This window comes from Platichthys flesus, chromosome 15 (genome assembly GCF_949316205.1).
Source record: "Platichthys flesus chromosome 15, fPlaFle2.1, whole genome shotgun sequence".
Classification (NCBI taxonomy): Eukaryota; Metazoa; Chordata; class Actinopteri; order Pleuronectiformes; family Pleuronectidae; genus Platichthys; species Platichthys flesus.
The window spans coordinates 12,762,658-12,786,496 of record NC_084959.1 but is presented as its reverse complement, the minus strand read 5'-3'; the positions used below and the strand labels follow the sequence as shown (position 1 = coordinate 12,786,496).

Here is a 23,839-nt window from a genome sequence, read left to right as displayed (position 1 = left end):
CACAAGAACAACTACACTCCCAGTCCGACAAAAACAACTACGCTCCCAGTCCGAAACACACAAACAACTACACCCCCAGTCCGACACACACAAACAACTACGCTCCCAGTCTGACACACAAGAACAACTCAATCCCAGTTCGACACACACAAACAACTACGCTTCCAGTCTGACACACACAAACAACTATGCTCCCAGACCGACACACACAAGCAACTACGCACCCAGTTCGACCCACACAAAAAACTACGCTCCTGATCCGACACACACAAAAACACAAAGCTACTAAACACAATTCTTACTTTTATTTATCGATCTTTTTTTTTTTTTCACTCAGTTCCTCGTTCTGTCTGTATAGAGAGTAAGTTCTAATGGGAATATGTAGAAATGCTCACTGGTCATATGCAGATTATTAAAATGATTTGCCTTTTCTTTGAAAACAGAACTGGGCTCTTAACATTCAGTTCCCACTTTGTGAAGTGCACATGTACAAACTAAAGCAACCCAATGTTTCTGCTCCATAAACTCTACTTTTATGAGGCCTGTTATGCTCTTTATTTTATTTTTGACCTATAGCTGTTAATTCACTTCTATTTAGCATCAAGGCCATGTTATTGGTGGAGTTGTACTGGGCTGCATTATATTCCCAGGTGTTTTTAATATTCACTTCATGAATGCAAATGGAGAGGCTAAATTTATAAATAATATAAAACGCTCTTAGTATAATATAGCCCATCAAACACCACCTTTAACTATAACCTCAGTAATGTAATTTAATTTTCACTTATTCCCTAGGGTCATCAAAACTGGAAACTTTGAGGCGAAAAGTTGAATCTGTAAATTACAGCAAGTATTTTGGCTGGTTATAAGTAAAAGAGTTAGACATGTTAAGTAAAAAGTTGATTGATTTTGAGAATAAAATCATAATTTTAGGCTACATGTAATTTGAGAGGTAATAGCAGAAGATCAGCTTGTCAGCCGTATTCACAAATATCAAAATATTTAATCTTGTGGATCATCAACACCATATTATAATCCATGTCAGGACTTTGTATAATAAACCTTCTATTTTCATTATTCCTGCTGAAATACGTGAAGTTGAGATCCATTTTTGCACAACACCACAACACAACATTTTTGCACAACACCACTATCAAATGCTCCAAATCCCTTTTTCTTTAGAAATTTTTAAATCCTCATTGTCTAATGATACTAATCATATCTTCTATTATAAAGAGAAACGGTCATAAATATAGAGAAAGGGATAAAGACATAAACCCTCCCCTAGCCCTGCACAAAATGCCAGCAGAGCTCTGCTTTAACCTAACGCTGTCTGATTGTAAGAGTTGCCTGTGCAGAGCTTCACCGTGTAGCCGTGTCCAACGGGCCGTGCTGCCGAACATTACGTCAAATTCATCCTTATCTGGAGACAGAAAATAATGAGTATAGCCAGCAGAAATTCAAGTCTAGTGCAGGCAGTTTCCCCTGGAGGGATTTAGACAGAGCCCTCTCTCCTTCTCTCTGCTCTGTCAAGTCTTTCGACATCAGGGTTGGTAGGATTTACAGTGTTGGGCTGCTCTCGCCTACCTATATTTTAGCACTACCTATTCAGCCACCCTGTCCTCTGCCGTGTCCCCACAGGCAGCACCATCACCCCTCTGCAACCGGGCCTGTGCCTCTTGATGAATTCATACCTAACAGCCAGAAAAAGCATTTTCAGCAACAAATGAAACACATTTATTGAGATTTGTCTGGCTAAATTATTCCCAGATTTGACTGAGTTTTGTGCGATGCTGTGATGTAATAATTCCATAAATATTCATGCGTGCACTGAAGCAAAACACAGAGCCCCAAAAAGTATGAAGCAATGTGTTTGAATCGATTTCTTTTCTCCCTTAAGAATTGAATAGAGTACAGACAATTTAGCAGTGGAAACCTCGAGCTGCAGGCTACATTCAGGCTGTAGCTGCACACGGTACCGTTCCTGCTCTGTGACTCACAAGACACTCAAACTATCTCATCAATCCAGCTGCTGCTCTGCGCATGTGCACCTGGAAACATGCACGTCCTGTCAGAAATGTTCTGTACATGCACTCAAACCTCTCGTCGCTTTCAGGCAGCCAATACAATTGACAGTCACCTGCTGAGTTAAAGGGATAGTTCACCCAGAAAAATGCACTCATCATCTACTCACCACTATGCCTATGGAGGGGTGGGTGAACTGTTTGAGTCCACAAACACTTTAGGAGTTTCAGGAGGTAAACAGCGTTAAAGGGTTAGGGTTATTAGTGACTGATTCTTTCAAAGGCAATAAAACAACAACAAAAAAACTAACATGCCTGCATGCTGCTCCAAGTCGTTCTAAGCTCCGACATTCACATTCAACTCGAAAGCAGGTCAATTATATTTTATGTGATTAAATTAGATAGAAATGTTTTGACCCACACATTCACTTGTTACAGCAGCAGGCAGGTCAGAATGAGGTACACAAGAGAATAAAGAAATGTAAAAAGAACAATAGAATAAAAATAAAGAAATAAAAGTTAAATAACTTTCTGTAAAGGGCAAAAAGAAATCAGTTTGTACATGAGAGTAAAAGTTGTGTGCTTCCGACAGGGGTCATTCAGGGACCATCTGAATGCTAACGTCCACTAGCAAAGCCAATCCTGAAGGACTTTTAGGCTTAAAACACAGTTTAAAACTCCATTCAAGAGCAGAATGGAGGCATGGTATCTTATTTCTGTTTTATTACTGCTTTAGTCACTAGTTACTTCGATTGTATTGGATTCTGCTGCAACACCTTTTACCCCTGAAACTCAAACACTTCACCGACCCCTCCATCGGCCTAGGGGTGAGTAGAAGATGAGCTGAGACATTTCAGGGTGAACTATCCCTTTTAAGCCTAAGACTAATTAAAACACCATGGACTGTCTCAAGTGGAGATAAAGTGTGCAAAGGATACTTGCAATGTCACCAGTGAGGAGAGCGGGCCGGCTCTGGACACAAACCAAAGGTTGCATTAGCAGCTTTAATGCTGTTTGTGCTGCACACCTGGCTGAAAAAGGCTCCAACAGGTAAAAGCCATCCGCTCAATTAACAAGACACTGACCTCTGAGTGAAATACGCAATGTCAATCTGAAACAAACTAAATCGACAGTAACATTCTGTGGGCATGCATTACCTTCTCCAGACGGACCTTTACCTCAGAGCTGTGCAGGGAGAGGAAGACAAGACTTGCTGTGAAGTGTTTTGTAATATGTAGCTGTGGTTATTTGGGAGACTGGTTTAATGGCTGGTGATTTAACAACCTCTGTTCTAGTTTGTTGGTTTCAATGCAGGATGCGATGGTGGTTAATCTAGATTTGTCACATCATGCATATTGCTCATCTACTTGCTTCCTAGTAAACCCCTGGTACATGTGTGGAGTGCAGGAAAAAAGGTGGTGGCATGCGTCCTTGAGGGTTTGAGTGTTGTAGGGGTGTGTTGGTTATGTTGGTGGTCTTGTCTCCATGATTGTTTGAATATCAAATGAAGGCTCAAAGCAGCACCTTCATCATCAGAGCAGCAGAACATATCGTCATCTCACTCCACCAACCCACTCACCGCCTGAGGAGGATTTGATTAGTATGACCACATTTGATTTGTTGTGATTCACCATGATTAAAATATCTATCTTGGGCCCTAAATTAAGCCACAGCCTTGACCTGAGCTTTGTATCTGTGCTGGTAGAAGGCAAACCCTTGGTACCAATTAGTGCCACGATAATAACACAATCAAAAATAAGAATGGCCCTCTAAACCTCCACCAAGGTCCAACAGTCCCCTAATGAAACCATATTTAAATTTACTAGATCTGGACACAGTATCAGTTCCATAACATCCATGATCTCCCCTGATCTTGATCTAAACGAAAGTTCTTCCTTGGGTGATGCCACCGCGCCACAAAACTTCATGGAAAGCGGTTTATTAGTTCTGATGTAATCCTGCAACTAACAAACAAACAAACAAACAAATGCAGATGAAAAAATAAACCACCTTGGTGGCGGTAATAATCTAACAGCATCTCTTTTGAGACACAAACCACAATTCAATATCAATTTCGTGAAAGATTTCTCAAATATATTGGAAGTACGAAAATTAAAAAATAAGACTTAACATGTTTTTAAAAAGTTCCTACCATCTTATGGTGTCGATGCCTTTTGGCTTTCCGCACATTGTTGAGGAAGCGGCTGCCCATCTTTTTGGCGTACCACACGGACATGAACATTCTGCTTCAGTTGCCAAGACTGAAATCGTTGTTGTGGATGACTGGGGAACAAACGCTGCTCGCCTCCAAAATTACATACTGAGGGTGTTAAAGTGAGCTCTCCAAGTTTCTTCTTTTAGAAATACCACAAAAGCATAATTGCGAAAAATAACATTAGGTTTAGACTCTGCCATAACAGTCGGTCAGAGACCACAGATCATCCAGATTGCCTCATAGCTTTGTAGCTATTTTAACTGAACATGGGTCCTTTGAGCATAATAGCAAAAATAAGATGCTTTAGACACAGGATACACCTTTGATTGAGATTTTAAGAATTGCAAAGACAGGAAAGTCCAAAAAGCATCATCCGCTTGGTGAGCAGGTGCTGTAGTCGTCTGTGGAAGCCTAATAACCTCGACCAAAACGAGGCTCGCATTTTCAAAATGACTCGTCACCAATGAAGCTCATTGTCTGAGACGCAGTTGTCCTATCTTCAGAAATCCCCCATCCAGAATACAAAAGAAAAGGGCCTTAACAAACAGATCCTTCCATTCTCCGTGGTCCGTGGCAGTGGACTGCGATGGCGGTGCCTCCCCTGCTCCTGGTCTGTGCTCAGTGAGAATGCAGTTCATATTTTCTGCTGCTACTGTACCCTACCCCTCCCATCCCCGCTGCTGAGGGACCGGGGAGCGAGCAGGAAAGTTTGATGGCAATTACTTAGCTGTCTCTCTGCATAATGTCGACGCCGGTGATGTGAGAGGGGGAGGTTTTACACTTTGGCTGGACGTGGAAGGACAAGCGGCGCAGACTGGCTCGACTCCTCTCGCTTAAAGAGGGGACTGTAGGCCGGCTAACCCCGACTCTGTAGTGAAACTTCAAAATAGGAGTGGCAGAGATTGTGAAAAAAATACAGCTTGACATCTGACGTCTTTCCTCTTCTCGATTTTTTTTCCTGAGCTGCTTACAGGAAGAGGAGAAGAATTCAGGTTTCAACCCACAGTTTTTTTTCCCCCTTCTCACTCAGTCTCTCACTTTCTGAAAGACCGATGGATTGACAGGTGTGTAGTATACGCTGCATATGCACACAAACACACAAAGGCGCGCACATTTAATAGACTAACCCGAAGGACACGCTGAAGGACAAGCTGTCAGCTGACGTTCTCATTTTGTTAAATAAAATCTACCCATCTAGTTTTCTCAGCCTTCCAATTGCAAGGCCCCCTCTATCTTTCTTACTCCCCCCCCCGCCACCCCCCATTCAACACGAACAGCTCTCTCCTTCTCTTTCCCAGTGCATTTCTTTTTTTTTCCATCTCTGTCTCGCTTCCCCTCTCTGCCTCCCGAAGGACCTGAGCTGCTGCTGCTGCACAGTAATTACACCAAAGCTGCAGGGACATATTTAAACATTTATTAAAGAAAACTAAGGAGGACGGAGAAAATGAAGATAGAAACCAGATATGGCTCAGACAAGAGTGCAGAGCAGAGAGGGGCGGGTATGATGGAGAGCTCCTGGGAAAACTGAAAACATTAATTGAATCCATACATTAGAACGAATTGTGTGAATGCAAAGTGTCATGCACGCCTTGGAGGAGTGGTTCACTGTTTTGTCTGAGGAGGATTTTTGCACAACATCTAATGTCTGTTGTGTCTGTGGTGAGAAAGGACAGACACTGAGATGCGTGTAACACACACTGGGAGCGGTGTGTGGGGGGGGTTTCGGTCAGCACTTTGTGCCTGCTGCTTCTCACTCGCTGCTCGTCGGGTGAAGGTTAAATGACAATGTTGTGTGATAGTATGAGCCGAAGAACTTGGATCTGCCAAGATAAATATAGGCTGCTTCATGTATTGTTAAAAAAAAAATGTCAGTGAGGGAAATGGCATGAGCTTCCATTCCCTTTACTAGCTCCATGTTTAGGTTTGTTGCTGTCACAGTTAATGCTGTCATGTTTATTTTCAGGGTTTGAACAATCAATACATTTTCCCCAAGTGGGACAATAAAGACAACATTGTAACATTGAACCTTTAATTGTTTTTCTTAAAACCTCAAGAGTTGGACACAGATGCCATTTTTTTTAAATATTTGAAATTTGAAAGTATCCTGAACAGCCAATACCGAGATGCATATGGGACTTGCTATAAAAGAAGGGCAATACCTTTTTAGAATTGGAATTCCTTCATTTATTATCATTCATTAAGTACAATGAGATCACCTGAAAAATGAATATATATGAACATATAGAAACGAATAATTATAATAAAAAAAAGATAAAAAACTGATGTTAAATATAACTTTAAATATAGCTCATTGGGTTGGTAAAAGTTTCTGTTGATCATTAGAACATATATCATGAAATTCTCTCTAAAACATGTAAGGTGCTACTGACTGTGAACATGAAGATTCAACGCCGACTTTGTGTTTCGAAACAGCCCTTTAAACACTTTCTGTAATGGATCAAATGATGAAGTTTGCCTCTTAAAATCTGATATATGAAATCTTGAATAAAACTTAGTGTTTGCTGTCAGACGGAACAACTTTGAGTTCTGATCACAGCGCATGATGTCACGGAAATTTATGTCGCCACATAACAAGAGGAGCACACGGCTCCGAAGACATGAGGGAGGATTCATTAATGTGAGAACAGATCAATATCAGAAGTTCTGCACAGTGTGGAAAAAAAGTAATTTCTAATTACATTATGCCCCAAGTTAAAAAAAAAATATATGTCATTTGAAGCTAAAGCACCTCTTTGCTAAATCATGTACATAACCCAAAGACCTCGTCTCACTTTGCCAAACCGTGGCAGGGCTTTCAGAGACAATCCTACCCATAAATCAACGAGGCCTGGAGTGGTACTGGCAAAGCCCACGCCATTAACGCAATAAAGAGACAATGTGACGACACCACCTACACATCAACGACAACCACACAGGCTCTACGGCGGCGGCTGCACGGACATCCACACACAGATGGGTTACATCCCGGAGGCACACAAACCGAACATTGAATGCATGCATATGTTGAGTGAAGGAATGTGCATGAAGACATTTTTCTTCCTGATGACTTTACACTGAAGGGTACAGATGTCGTTGTTGAGCAGTTTAATTATAAGCAGCCACTAGTAGACGGGGGTGTGTTCAAGGTCAGGGCGAGCAGACAAAGTCAATCAAATGATGTATAGTTACAAGCGTAACAACTTGTTCAACAGAGAGTGAAAGACAGATCTAATAGTTTAATCCTCTTAATGATCCCTTTATAAATCCTCAAAGTTCACTTCTAACCCCGCTTCTGTTTTCAGATTTTCCGTGTTTTGTACTTTATTTTATATTGTTTGCTTTGTGCTTACGTGTGACTTCCTCTGCCCGTCGCCTTTTGTGTTGCGAGATAGACACAATCATGGTCGCGAGTCATGGCACATAAGCCTTATACAAACTGTCTGATCATAAAACAGGTTTATTGGGAAAGCACCGCAGCCATCTTTTCAAGGTTATGGAAGTCACTGCACAGTCTACCACTGCCCCCTAAAGGTTTCAGCCTGTCCTGCAACGAGATTACATCTACCTGTCTATTAAACCATCATGGCAACATGTAAACATTGATGCAAATTAGGATTCATTTAATTTCCACTCATTTCTCATAGCGTCATGGCTACTGCTCCACTGATTTACATATTTAAGGATAAGTGTTTGCCCAAAATTTTGCCCTGAGGAACTGCAAAGTCACCTGCACTTCTTTACACTGAAATAGGATTCACATCGCAATGCATTTCCTTCCCTGCATAGTATCTTTGCTGCAGGAAAGCGATAGCATCTTTTTTTTCCTTTAGAGCGTGGCGCCAGAGAGATGAATATAACAGGAATATTATAGTGTAACGAAACCCAACATATAAAAACTTTTCAGTGGCGTGCATGAGATTTCACGCCCTAAAATAGTTATTGAGTGCAAGTGGAACAAATCTGTCAGACAAAGGGGTTTTGAATGACAATGATTATGAGCACACTGATATCATCAGGAGACAGATAAAATGGCGCCCGGCCGCCTCTCAGGCAGAACGCTGAGTGACACAGAGGATGAGGATTCAAAATCACACTGAAGTCGATGACTGATGATGATGGCTGTTAACTTTCGGGGTGACGGAGAGCGGCGCGGACCGCTGTGCTCTTACCAGTGTGGAAACGGCTGAGGTGTACATTGGAGTGTGTCCCGTAGACATCAACACAGGCTGCAAAACAACAGAAGGGAGAGGGTCATTTTGCAGGGTGTGCGGAGGGGCAAAAACAACGGTGTCAGTTTTGTTTTTCTTTAATAACGAGAGCTGAGGCTGACGAGTTCATCTACGACACACATTTACATCTGGGTTCAGAATCGAGTTCCATCAAGTCAGCAGAGCTCACACAAGGACTGCGGTTGATTCATGTGAACATTGATACTTCAAGGTTATTCCCTGGACTTGAACTCCCGGAATGTTAATACAAACTAGAAGAATGGGGTTGTTTTAATGACCCGGCTGTCTGTGAATCTCATATGTCCATCCATCCATTACCTACACAGAGAGGGGAGAAAATCCCAGTTGACATTGGGCGGGGCTGGGGGGGGGGGGGTGGGGGCAACGTGGACAGGTCGCCAGAGTGTCACAGGGAGGATATACAGAGACAAACAACAATTCACATTCGGTCAAATTTAACCCCAATCTGCATGTCTTAGGACTGCGAAATGAGGCTGGAATACCCAGAGAAAAAACGGACCAGGTTCATATGTCTCTGTAGTTATTTACAGCTACTTAGATCATTAAATCTGTTCAAGAGTAACTATATAAACAAGTATCTTGCCTGTATTCATTAATCTGCTACAAAGTAAACCACAAATTAGGAAAAATTATCAATAACACAACACACGACACACATCGTAAATATGTTTGATAGCATTGATTTCTTGTTGATGGAATAATGAAAAACATCTTTGTCTGTTTAAGCAGAATAGAGTCCTGCACAGCTGAAGCACAAACAATACACCCTGTGTCTATGAATTTGACCAAATAGCAGCAGTGTGAGTATTTTCACATGTCAGGAGACACTCTCCCTCCCACTAGAACAGTTTGGTATTGCAGTATAAACCGTATTATTCAAGTGTGAATGTTGGGACAGATGTATTTGCTGATCCTGCGGGGGACTACCCGGGAGTTGGGTTCATGCTGATCTGGATATTTACAGACTATGTTTGGGTTTCTTTCCTCGTACAGACGACGGGTTTTATGTATAGTTCCTCTGGAGACTTCTGTGCATTGCTCAATGGTGCATCTACCTCTAAGACTTTACTAGTGAGGAGGTTCAAATCGGCACAGCAGGGCATTGAAAGGCTCAGACACCAAGCAGGGAGAGGTGGGACTGTGTAAAGTGAAGGGGAAGAGTAGGATAAAGTAGAGACAATCGTAACCAGGAGGCCCCCCAGCTGACTGAGAACCTCTTTAACTTTCAAAAGTTAAATAGTTTGGTTGAAGACTAGAACGTACATAATGTTTTTGTGTGATGTGTTTGGGATGGTGGTGGGAACTTTGTTTACAATTTTGATAATAAACAGTTTGAAGATTGGAATGATGTGACTTAGTATCATGTTGTTATTTGGTGGGGGGGGGGGGCAAAGTCCCCTCAAATGCTGCATATCACTGTCTGAGGAAGCAACACACTAGTACTAAAATCATCATCATAATCTGGCCTTACTCCTTTTGTCACAATCGCCATTGAACTCTTGCGAATCTTAAACCAAATCTTCATCAATCACAAAGAGCAAAAACAAAATCCTCATATTCGTCATCATCCTCAGACTTATTCAGTTACTACACTCACTGCAATTAGAGCTCATCAAGCATAAAATGTTAATACCCGCACGTCTTGTATTACATATGAGAATACAGCAGAGTACACTGTGTTCACATGAGTGGGTAAAAACAAAATGGCTCCTCAGCCAGTCTTTGTCCACTGGCATCGAAGCCTCGAACTGCTTTACCTTTATTTATGTATATTTTTACATACGTGTCTTTTTTTTTTTATACATATTGTTATTCATGCACACAATCCTACTCTGGACCTTTTAAACTTCATAGTGCGTTCCGCTCTCTCTGAAGAGAAACACAAGACTTCATAAATAATGGCAACATTCCAGAAATAGAAATAGGGCCAATCCTGGTTCCCAAACATTGTGAACAACATCAACATGCTCCCTTTTCTGCGATAGGAGAAAATATCCCCAAGATGGAATTTTGCTGCATTGTTTGTTTTTTAATAACAATGTAATCCTTGATTTTCTCGTCGCCATTACACGTTTATATTGTGAGTTTTGATTCAGTGAGCAGCAGATGGAGGAAATATCCAATGTTAATTCATGATGCCGCTCCAATTTGAAATCTAGTCATAAAATCTTTGTATTTCATGTAAAGTTGTACCTGTATGTCTGGAGGGGTAATGTGAATAGTCTGAGAGTTCAATATGGTGACATGTAGTAATTTCACATGAACTCATAAATGAATTTAGTTATTGCTGATGGTTGGCAAAACAACATCAAGACTCACGAAAGCTCCTTGGCCTAAGAGAAGTGTGATAAGAAAAATGCATGAATAATACCGAGCTAATTAAGGAGAAAATCCTGTTATACAAACACCGCTGACGGATGATGGGTGGTCTACTAAATTCACTCGGCTACTTGCTTGAGCTCCTTCCATTACCGCTGATCTCTTCAACAGCAGCTATCCAGCAAAAATGCCCTTTATTCTCTGATTTCAATGAAACGCATTGGGAGTCGGAACAATCGAGACTCTTAAGGACCTGGACGTGCGGTGCAGCCACAGTGAAGAGCAGACACGTGACACAAACAACACGTGTTGATGAGTATTGTGCGTATTGTAATATCTTCTCCTTTTGATGCCTAATGAAGATCCTTGATTCAAGTGTTTACCTCTGAGGATCTGACTGCCTACACTTTTAACACTGCCATGAATAATAAAAACAAAACAATTAAAGATCTTACCCGCCAAGCCCAAACCATAGACATTATTATGTCTCATCTGTAGCATGTGAACTGACAGAAGGTAGCAACTGTCGTGATTCAATTATATTTTTTATTATTGTCAACAAATCTCATGAAAGGCTCAAACCAAACATTGTATCTGTCTCTCCATTTCCCACTTTCTCTACTGTGTTTGTGCCTCCCAGTCAATAAACACTTAATGGACTTTAAAAACACACAAAAAAGTATTTTGAAAAATAAAGTTGACCATTGTATTTCAAGCATCAATCTTGAACAAACTTTTTTTCATTTTTTAAAAGACGTTTTTTTATGTGTACTTTTATAGAACAGCCAGTTACTGTGGCTTTAGGCAAAGGTTCCTCAAAAAGGACTTAATAGAGCATTGGTTGGGCACTATTTTTAGAGGTGGATTAACACTTATTATTGAGCTAGTGAATATTTATGGCAGTTGAAAAGCTCATGAGAGACTGAGAGTGATTCAAAATAAACTGCATTGCCCTCATGTTTATTTAAAGTAAGGGCCATTTGCAATGGCGTGGCTTATTCATGTGCTTTAAAACAGTTTCTGGTCACAGGAGGTGTGACACAGAGGATTTAACTAAACTAGACTTTGCCCACATGATCAATACTTACAGTCAGTATAATGTATCACACACATTTTCTTTTAATTACATTTATTTTTACAGATACTACCTTCTTGCTTTTTGTTTCTAATTATTATTTGGCATAAAGTGATATTTCCTGTGTGTAAACTCATAGTTCTACCGGCATAGTCATCATTTAGAAACTCTGAAGGCACAAGGCCTCTGGGAAATAACTGAATCACTCACATAATGGATGTGAAACACTGGAGGTTAGACATCACATTTACATTTTTCTCTTAAACAGACTTGAATAACATTGTAATGGTTTATTTTAGAGAAAGGACACAGTCTCTTTCCCTGTCACCCGGATAAATGGTGCTTACTGATCCCCTGGTGAACGGCAACTCCACTGGGACAAAGGAGAGTTTATCAAACCAGCAACAAAGGTCAGAATGGGACATCTCTCTGGGGAGATTATTTCATTGTGCTTGTGTAACAGAGCACATGATACAAGACACTGTCATATATTTTTTATTGGATCTCCCTGATTGCTTCAGTACATCGCAGCCAAAAGATCCCTGAAAAGTGGTCCAACAGCATCTTACGTTATATCAGGCTGACACGTGCACACTCGGCTGTCCCACTCTGTGTTGGCTGCAGCAGCTGCTGGACTGACACCTGACAAAGCAGCTCCCAGTCACTCAGAGACATACGGACACTGTTAGACCAAACAACCACAACCAAATTCTGTCTGGGGATTGTTTCTCTCTGTTTTTGGTTGAGGTCGATAGAACTTTTCCTGGTAGCTGATTTCAGTGGTTGATTTTAGATACTGGTGATCAGTGTGATCGTAGTCTCCTCTTCCTGCTGTAATATTGTGGATACAGTTGCGGCCCTCTTTTGCTTTTCAGAAAACTTGGAGCCAGATTCTGCACAGTAGTGGTTGTTGTGTTAAGCCATGGTATCAAGGTCCCGCCTATATGCACATCCCAATAATCGGACGTTAGTTTCAACTGTTGATTATGGGTTAGGGTTAGGGATAGGGATTATGTCACCTAATTTTTTTGCCTCAAATAACACATTAAAGCTAACTGCCTGAAATGAAATAAACCGTCTTTAAAAACATGTATTTAATGTTTAAATTCCCCTGACATTTAAAGTGGGAGAATATGCAGCCTTTACTACAGCCTTCCACCAGGGGGTGACCAAGGCACTTTGGCTTCACTTTTCGGCAGCATTCATGTAATATATCTTTTATATACAGTCTAAAAGCAGTAATTGACCTTTATTTGGAGTATTTTGCTCCAGCTGCAGTTTCTGTCCAGGTGACCAAGGAGCAGTGAACAAAAAGTAACAGAATATAATATTAAACAACGTGATGTTTATCTCTGTAACACTGATATGCTGATAATTCCTAATTCTGCGGCTGTGAGTGTTAGTTCTTTGGCCTTTAACATAATGAATTGTTTCTAGTGTCCTGTATGACGCGCTAAACAGACTCTTCAATGCCACCACTCAACTTTTCACTTTCTCTCAGCACCAGCAAAGAGAAGTCTCCATGGCCACCATCGCTCAGGCTGAACACGCTCTGCATGTTTTAAATGGAGGCTGTAAAGCACAGTCACTCATTCTCTCCGCTCATTAACAGGGAAGATTTTAATGGACATATCTGCTCCCCAGCGACTTCACTGTGCGGCCCTGTGGGAAATCTGGAAACGCTCACCCCTCAAAGCAAATACATAGAGGAGCTCTAAAGTCTTAATATCCGTAGAGGCTGTTGAATAACATGTGTGGGCATATGAGACGGATCGTTATTAAGTGAGCATTAGAGCTTACACCTGCTCGCACTTGTAGCTACAATACCTACAGTGTGTAATCATTATTGCACTGCAGGCAAAGTGACTGTGCTCGTGTTCCGACTGATGTCAGCTGTATCTTTGGACTGTGTGACCAGTAGCTCCTGTGTCCTCTGTGTCGATGCCTCCTCTCTGTCTCATAGAGAGACATTTTCAAGGTGTAAGACATTTGTCTCAGGTAAGGAGAACAAGAACAGAATTCAATAGAGGGCATTCCCCTGCCAAGGCCGAACAACCCTGCACACGATCGTCTAGTTCTTACAGTAGAAGTGTAAAAGAAAATAGGAGATAATCTGAATTATTTCTTTTTCATAAAAAATAGTACGAAGCAGTGGCCATGAAACCAGTGTAACATATATTTTACTCTAAGAGAAAATAATCTTATCATAATATTATATGTGGGGCCAATATAGTAGCAATTTGTATGTGTGTGTGTGTGTGGAGAGTTGTGTCACTATCTCAATCCATGTGTGTGTAATCAGATTTGTAAATGTGCAAATCTCAATACTCTTCCAAATCACATTAAACACTTACAGATTTTTAACATGTTCACTAATCAGATTACGCACACATGGATTGTGGTACAGTTACACAAACAGACAGACACACACACACACACGCATATAAAATTGCTACAATATGGCCCCTTATACTGTGGCTACGCTTATACCACTGTTGGATCTTCAAACATTTTACATTTGCTTCACACAACCAATCGTAAGAAATTGTATTTCACCAGTCAGTGACCACTGTAATCGTTACTGTTGTTATAATTCAGTTAGTCTAAACTGATTTCTCGCCTGATCCTTTTAATGGTTCCAGTGATCAGATTACTCAGTCCTCAATACGTCTATAGTTCCCACTAGCACTTTGATTTCCAAGCTGTTAAACTCTAATATCAAGTTACCCAATAAGCAGGTCGAGGGCCACATGACCTCATAAATATATTATATACCCATTAAAGTATTTACCTTGAAAAATATCAGGATTTCAAAACAGACAAGATATTGAAGAGAGCATATTATGACTCTAAATGCTATGTTTAAAAATCCATGTGTTGATTGAACTGGTGATATTCGGAATTATTAATTTGTTAACACATTAAGGGACGAAATTTGAATGTCTTATTTCACTGGGATTTGTTTAGATATCACCTCAATCCCTAAAATCTAGACAATTACCCAAAGGACTAAAAAAACGGCTCACTTCACCAATGTCACGACTTAATCGGGTCAAAACAAGCTCCGTCCTCTGCTGACTGACTGTATTAGTGTTAGCTATTGATCAGCAATGTACATCCCCGAGTGTGTGTGTCCGTCTTACCTTGACAGGAGAGATATGTGTGTGTGGCGTGTAGCCATGTATGGCCTCCATGGCAGCAAGGTTCTTGTCGCTCATATGAAGCATCTCTGCACTTTTTCCTGGAGCCAGATGTGCTGGACTGTGCTCCAAGGGGGGCGTCTCCTCATCCTGGTACCTGTACTTCTACACACACACACAGACACAAACAAGGCTGTTAGCAGTGGCAGGTCGGATGGAGCATAAAGTTTATTACTTCAAAACAAAAATAATCATCGTGTTAAGCTATGATAAGATCACAAACAGAATCCACCATTAGCCTGTCATTCATGTCTCAGCTCTACTAATCACATGACAAAATGTCAAATTCACCCAACCCCCGGAGCAGTATGTCATCACAGATGAATGCGTGCCGTCTATATGCATATCTTCTACCACGTAACATGTGCGACGCCTCCATGTGCAAAGTGGGGACATGATATAAAACGGAGCCTCAGAATGTTGCCATTGTGTTGAGCAAAGTGATCGTCCTCCACAACCACATGGAGCAACTAGAGCCTGTGACTCATGGCAGCTCTACAGCAGCGGATCATGCAGCTTCTTCCTCGTGACCTCACTCCCCTACCGATATCCCACACCTGGGCAGCCTGCCAGCAGCCCACTGTGTCTGCCACACATGGTAGGCTTCATTCTAGGTGTGATGACACAAAATACGCACGCGGCATTTTCCATCACAAGCGCATCAGAAGGTAGGCAGCCTCACAGCGGAGGTTCTGTCCCACTGTCCTGTGTGACAGCACTTACATTTTTCTACCAGCCCCCCCCCCAAACAACATGCACTGCTGCACCACAGATGTGAAGCAGTCCGGTCTGAAGACTGAGAAATTCGGAGAAGATCATTTGAATTTTGGCTGATGCCCTGATGGCCAACCCCGCCACTCTCCTCTCGCCTTTCTCTTTTTTTTGGGGGGGGGGGCAGACGGAACGGGAGGTGCTCCACCCAGCCCCCTGTCTCAGACAGGGCTGCCTAGCAACCACAGCGGAGCAGAGATTGCAGTGCCGCGGTCCGGGCTGCCGGCATCGGCCCAGGATCACATTACACTGAGACAGCAAGAAAGAAAAGGAGTGAAATAGAGATGAAGATAGAGGAGAAAGTGAGGGGGGTGGGTAAAAATGAGAAAAAAAAGTGAGTCTGTCAATAAAAGGGAAGCAGAGAACAGCAGCGTGGGAGGGGGGGGGGTCACTGAAGAGGAAAATGAATAGTTGTTGATATCACCCTTCCATGATTACAGGTTTATGAGAGGAAACCCAAGATTTGTCTTCATTCACATTAACATAAACATGGATTACACACTATGTACCTGTATACCACCAATTACATGTGAACAATAGAATACTGAGCTGAACAACGGCTGCATAATTGCTACAATTAAACCCTTCTATATCCGTAAACCTTTTATTCAACGACAACCATCACAATCTTAAACTTGCAAAGAATAGTAAACAACGTGAATCACAGCTCAAAGTAGGCCGAGTTCCTTGCTGCCTCCCCCTCTCCTGCATGACCAACGTTCATGTTGCCATGTCGCCTTCTGTCCCACTGGTGGGGGGATGTGACAGTTGGTGCTCTGGGTGCGTTACAACATGTCCGTTCTGCAGAGCGCTAGGTACATCTCTTCTTACCGGCACATTGTATCATTGTACAGAGTAACTCCACGTTAAAATATACTGTGCAGAGTCTGAGACTAATTTATCTGGAAGAGGAAGAAGACCAGATTGATATATGAAGCTCAATTATGAAAAGTGAAAATACTGTCGATGTGATGTAAAAGACTATTTTCAGACGTTTCTCACCGAGAGTTGAAGCAGTGGAGGACACACTTAACATTTTCCCTGCTAGTTAAATATTGGTGGTTGTGTTTCAGATATAAATCCTTCCCTCATTTAATGATCACTATGCGAACAGGCAGCTCTGAGTCCTGCAACAATCAACCCGGAGAACTTCTGCCCAAGATGCCTTCAGGGGCCAGTGTGCTTGTCAGATGGATGGTCGGGTATAGCTTCATAATCCCCCTTCCCCCAAACACCTATACGCCGGCATATAAGGGGAGTCTGAGGGCCGGGTTATACTGTTATCATCAAAACTAGGTCATATAAGATCATGTTGGAAATCAATGTCGTTTATTGCTCTTCTGAACACTCGAGCCTGAAGGAGAAGGGAAATCTGGCCATAGTAGAGAGCCAAGCTATCCGAGCATCCAAATAACACTTTGGGTGGAGTCTACAACCATTTGTGTCCGACTGACGACTGGACATTCACACACACTTAACGTTATGATTGGCCAGATGCTACTTGGCTCTCCAGCTCTCTCTCCGTTTCTTGAAAACTATTTCTGTTACATCCGAGTGTAAGAGGACGAATGCCTTCAAGGAGAGACCCTTGGAAAATGTGCACCATTATCCCAGCGTTTAAATGAAACTGCATCTCCTCACTTTCACTGACAGCCGGGCTCACACTCCACCCTCGTGTGTGGCCATCCGCATCAACTATAAACTGAGCTTGTGATTTGCGAGGCGGCGGGACGACAAGTAGAACAGGGGTTATATTTTTTCTCTGTCAATAAATTTGAACACAGGGTTCATACGCTGCACAATTTCACACTAATTCACTCATCGTGATATACTGTCTGGTCTTGGCTACAGGCCTTTGGTAGTGCAGTGTCTGCGACTCCCGCCAAGCCGGTTCTGTTTTTACCTGCAAGTGGTTGTTTGTTTGCTGTTTCTTGGCAGGTTTAAGCAAAAACTAATGAACAGATTATCACAAAACTTAATGAACATGTGGTATGAGTCAGGGAAGAACCCATTACATTTTGATTTGGATCTGGATCAGGGTGTGAATCCAAGTTTTATTTTTTTCTTTCCAAAATGTTTAGTACATTTTCTAACATTTTTGTTGAACGTATATTCAGGGATCTTAAATTAAAAAAAATCTGGCATGTAGAGGGGACTGAAATTCACGAGTGGGGCAGATCCAAATAAAACTTAAAAAACATTTTAACATCAGCCCTAGTGTCCGGAGAACATCTAGAAAACTATAGTTGCTGTGATACAAAGGAATGTTGCACCACAGGTATGCAATTAATATTGGTGTTATGTCTTCTCTGTGGTTCAGCCTGAACGATTGCAAGCAACTCTCTGATGAATAATGACCCCCATTTACTTCCTGTAGGATTTCATTCAAATAAGCACCAAACAATTACCATACACTTAAATCTAAGTCCGTTAGGTTTGATGAAACCCAATAGTTTTACAAAAATGGATTTAAAGGCCACAGAAGTATCAATGTCTCCTCTAAAACTTAAAGATGTTTTATCTTAAAGTGCAACAGGAGACTGATTTAAATATTATATATGAATTTCTTCTCTTATGTTTTGATATGTTGTCTGCACCCTCATGCCCACAGTTACATTAACACAGGCCTGGATACATAAAGGAAAAACTGGAACTGGAATGGAATCATGTCTGTTTAGTTTTCCTGAAGCAGGAGGGTTAAAAGACTATAACAATTAAAAACTGCTTGTAATGTACAAACTAAACCCACTAACACCTCTAACAGGGGTTAAGGTATCATTGTATCTCCATGGAAGGCCACCAGTACATCTGTTAGGAATAACTCAGTTGGAAAGAGATTATTTGCTGGCCCACCTGTACTGTTATAATACTTCCACATTGGCTAAAGAAGCTGCTCATTCAATGGTTCAACTTAACGTAAAGCGAATGTCCAACCCTATCTACCATCATCTCTGTTTGTAATTCAAGGACCAACGTTGAGCCTTAAATTGCTGTGAGTTAGGTAATGGAATGAAATCTAATCTCACCTCTCAGGCAAATCATTTCAGAGATACTTAGACTCCGAATGCACTCGATGTGCAGGCTGTGACACGAACCACCAGCAGCTCTTCCGGTGTAAATCAAAGCTCCCTGCAGCATCTCTACAAAATTTAAGCTCTGGCAAGTTCATCTATTTGCATTATTCTTAAATGATAATGAATCCTTCATTTTTTTAATGTTTGGATTAATTTGAACACATCCTGCTTAGATGATCTCAAGAGGATACAGAGTGATACAGTAAATCTGCGTGTCACTTCACAGCGTCATAAGAAGGAATTACATGCTTAGTTTAGTTGAATGCAGGACCGTGCATGGCAGTGATGAGGTAGGTAAATGTGCTTGAATTTAACTAAATCAGAAAAATTGATGCAAAATAAATAGATGTTTAAAATGTAACAGAAACGTTGGCAGAGAAATGTGCTCTACTAAGGGCTATTCTATTTTCTACTTTTCAAATCCACAACTCGATGCCACTTGCCTTTTACAAAAATAAATAGAAAAACTTCTTTTGGTATGAAAACATATTTTACAGTGTATCTCTTGTATTCACCCGTTGATTCTGGCTCTCGTTCATCCATCAGTAATGCTGTCAACATGAGTTTACCTCCCTCCACATACTGTATGTAGGCCAGAATACCTGCTGGATGTTATTGGAGCAAACGTTCACACCCAACTACTTTCAAGGCCAATGCAAGGCACCGCGTCGCATCAGCCGCACAGCATCATCCCTCATCGTCACTTTGACAGAGCAGCGTGAAGGTTAGGCTCTCTGATGGTCATCTGAACTCCATCATCACCACCACAGTCCATCAGTATGCAGCCCTTGTTGCCCTCTTTGTTGATTTTCACTCTTAAGTTTCTCCTCACATGCCAAACCCCAAACACAACTCTAATCTCATTTGCATTATCAAAAAAGGACCCAACAGTCCGACTGTTTTTCTTCGTGCATATGTTTTTGTGAGCCTCAGAAGACAGGAAATTCACTCATCTCCTGCCGGTGCTCACTTTAAGTCTATCCTCCAAAGATTTTCAACACAAGTGTTAGTACCCTGTAGCTATGCTGCAACAACAGCAACAACCGCAGCAGAATCAGCAGAGCTTTACACTTACCATGGGGCAGAATGCTTAAAGCTGCACCAGGCAGGATTTTAATGTAACAAAGCATCCAGTCAAATCAAAAAGTGGGGCTACAACAAAGACAAGCTTCTTATCCCCCCATGGAGACGCTCTAGATTCCCCCTCTTTCACCCTAATTTAAGTCTGCTGCTGGGTGTAGTCCCTCTAATCTCATTGTAATGCTGAAAGTTAACAGTGAAATACAAAGCTTCTACCTGGGAGTATATTTAGTCATTCATAATACATGTATTAATATATCATAAATCAAGCTCTAAGGAAAGCAATGGAAAACGTCTCCACCCCTTTTATAAAGGTGTGTATTTGTGATTGATCATCAAGGTTCTCAAGTTCTCCTGTTAAAACTTTGATTCAACATTTGAAAACATGTTTTAAAGCCCATTACCGTCCAAGACATTCTCTAATAATACAAACTAAAGTCCCTGAAGTGCTCTTGAGCTTCTGTCACCATCTGTCATACATTTTTTTTAACACACGTTTTTTCTCTCCTCGTAATTAAATGCTCAGTACTGTTGTAGAAGTGCAACATTCAGTCTTCAGCCTGATTAATTCACTTGCTAATTTATGTTGATCCAAGTCAAATTGATGAGATCCTGAATATCATTTCTGTGGCATGAATCATCATTGATAAAAAACCCACACAAATGTATCATCCTGGAATGTAATAATCAGACAAGAGTCATAGATACAGTAAATTGTGGTGTATAGTGGGTGTAGCTTGGCTGTTGTCCTACTGCTGCTGGTTGTGTGCGGTGGGGGTGTTTCCTGTGTTCACAGGAAACTCGCACTTGTTTCTAAGACAAAATGGGAACAATATTCAGAAGATGTTTCAGGGAATCGGACGATTGCCTGGATAAGTCTCCATTACATCATACTAGATCATAACCACTTAATCCTGATGATGCAAAATAATGGACTCAAACTTTGTAAAACTGGCCCCTAAACATAACATACATTGTTTTATTCAAAGCTTTTTTATATTGGAGTTTACAGTCGAGGTGCAAATTATTCCCCTCACTTCTCCTCACAGGTCTCACACACATGCTCCAGTGGTCTTGATTATTTCTTCCCCTCCCCCTACACCCACACAAGCATGCACGGTCCATTTTTATGCTGAGTACATGCGTTTTTATGTATGTTGCACTGGAGGCCATTTTAACACACAGCACTGAAAGACTGGTAAATGGCTCTACACGAGAAACAAACACGTGCAATTATAGCAGTAGTGGTTATTTCTTGTCATCCTGTGAGATTTGCCTTTAAACACAGGTCTGCAGCAATGCTGTTGGCCAATGTCTTAAAAAATGCACTTGTTTCTTATTGGTTTTATTCACACAGTAAAGGAGGAATCAGAGGTTTATCTCAAATAGCTCACTCCTCAAATCCAAATTCATGTGACAAGACACTCATGATCTAGTAACATCAGTTTTAACTGTGGAAAAGAAGTATCATCATGATTCTGGCTGTAGTTTTATTTGTTTATCAATAAAAAGAGAAATGCAGTTTGTGTTTTGCTTTCTATGAATGCTCATGAACTGAAGGGCGAGTTACTTGGATTCCGTTTGTTCATCGCACTGAGACTGAATGTAATTTTAGAGGTCATTGATGCATATCTCTGCCAGATGCTTAGAGAGAGAGAGAGTTTAAAAAAAGATATATACGTGTTATGTCCTTGTCTGTACTGTTTCTAATCAGGGTGAATTCATATCGAAGGCCTCTGTTAGTTTGTTAGTTACCAGTTCTTCACCATTGATGTGCTCAACTCCAGGTTAATGCACCATCTGTCTTGTGATTATATGCAGATTGAAATTTATAAAAGAACGTTGACAAGGGTGAATGTTTGAGTTCTTTCAAGCAAGCCATCGGGACTCTCGCAGTGTGGAAACTCTGTCATCTGTCAACAAATAAACTTGTCTTACAGAAGGAGGAAAAAAGAGGTTTACAGCCGGAGAGACAATGAGCGGGCCAATGAGGGGGTGGGATGTATCCGTTGCCTTTTTGGAAAGTGGACCCTGCTGCTGCTAGGTTTTCCAGAATTACCAACCCAAGCTTTAACAACCACTCGTCAAGTCACATTCAAATATTCCTACACACTTCCATTACACATCATTCCCACTCTGTTGGAGAAGCCACAATTTTGTCTTGCCAAGGGACACTTTGCTATATATACCGGTGGAGCCTGGGATTGAACCATCAACCCTGTGGTTAATGGATGACCCACTCCAAAGCTGCCATCTTGTGAGTCTGCTGGACTCCATGTTTATTGTAGACGGACGAGGGCCATTCATTTACATTGTTGTAGCGTTGTGCTATACGTCCTCCTGCAGTAACACATTTGTCGCTCACACAACACCAGCTGCCGGACAGGATAACAGCTAAGCTGGGAAGAGCAAGTAAGCACGGTAGTGATGATGGTTCAATCTTGTACCTGAACTCTGCACATTGTTGCTGCTGCAGTTCTCTGAACTCCCAGTCAGAGTTCACTGCTCTTCATAAAGGAAGAAGCCACAAACAGCAGGATGACATGGGTCAAATCCATAGGAAGGAAATGCTGTAAAGCCGTACAAAAAGTTACAGTAAGGATCCGAAACGTAAAACCACTGCCTCACCTACAGGAATACAAACTGCTTATGTCACGAAGGAAAGACACACCTCTGATTTAATACTGCCCTCTGATATCTTCTCCATCATTCCTCTAAATCATTTGATTGTATGGCTGGTAATGAGTGACAGCGTGGTATTTTTCCAGTAAAGACGACTGAGAATCGATGCTCAGAGTGAGCTGATCATCGATCCTGATATTGAGATGACGGCACGCTGATCCCTGAGTCGTGAATCATTCATTGCATTAATGCTCCGTTTTAAACACAATCCTTTAGACACGTTACATTGCGTGCCCTTCAATATGAGCGCCGTGCTGAAATGCAAACCTTCAAACTTCGGCGAGGCGGCGCTTCTTGGTTAAACGTCGTGAGGCCATCAATGAGCATTAGGCATGAAAGAGCACATTAAAGAACAGCTGAAGGCTTCCGGCCACAAAAATAGTCTTTTAATTAAGATCTTGAGCTTAAGATGAGTGAGAGGCTCCGTGCCGGGCTTTGTTTCAGGACAAAGGTTATTCAAACAAATAACCTTGAAAATGAGTAGCTATTGTGTGTAGCCATCTTACAGGACTGCTGGAGAAAGCAGGGAATTAAACCAAGCAGCAAAACCAGGAAATGGGTGCAGGATACAGAGGAACAGTAAAAAACAAATCACATCCCTGCATTATACAGCCTCCTGAAAGATCTGGCTGAAAAAAAAACTCGTCACCATGAGACTGCAACAGACTGAGCACAAGCTGTTTCAACCTGCAGGACATATGTGAACCAACAAGGTATTTGGGAATTGCAGAACAATGCAGAAGGTAATCTTGAATCTTTCAGGTGATTAGCATGTTTCAAAGGACAGAATTAACTCTGGCACGCTAGAGGCCGAGAATACAGCATTATTTGATACTCAAAAAGTGTTTGCCATAAATGGGCGGAACCCCTTTTTATTATAAGCCAGATCAGTCCTGATCAGCATTACACTATCAAGCACAATTCCTCTTAATTGAGCCGTTAATCCCAGTTTGAAATCTGCTTTCATCACCAAAATGAATGTTTGATCACGATGACTGCAGCAATTTCAGTCTGTGGGAGTTGAGTTTGATTTACTTTTCCACGAGGAAGACGTGTTGTCTCCGATGGAGATACGGAGGAAGAGGATGTGAGCCAGGAGTGTGGTGTGGGGACACATGGGGATTATATGAGCTAGTAAAACTCAGCACA

At 41.5% G+C, this 23,839-nt stretch overlaps 1 protein-coding gene across 2 annotated transcripts in view; it reads right to left on the bottom strand.

The window, feature by feature from the left end:
* The window catches only part of LOC133970138 (disks large homolog 4-like), a 63,729-nt gene that overhangs the window by 14,770 nt on the left and 25,120 nt on the right, over positions 1-23,839 (bottom strand). For both annotated transcript variants that reach the window (XM_062406980.1, XM_062406979.1), the window contains exons 2-3: positions 15,027-15,188; positions 8,409-8,465 (exon numbers count right to left, since the gene is read on the bottom strand). In XM_062406980.1, coding sequence (XP_062262964.1) covers positions 8,409-8,465; positions 15,027-15,188 — 219 coding nt within the window. The remainder of the gene's footprint in view (positions 1-8,408; positions 8,466-15,026; positions 15,189-23,839) is intronic.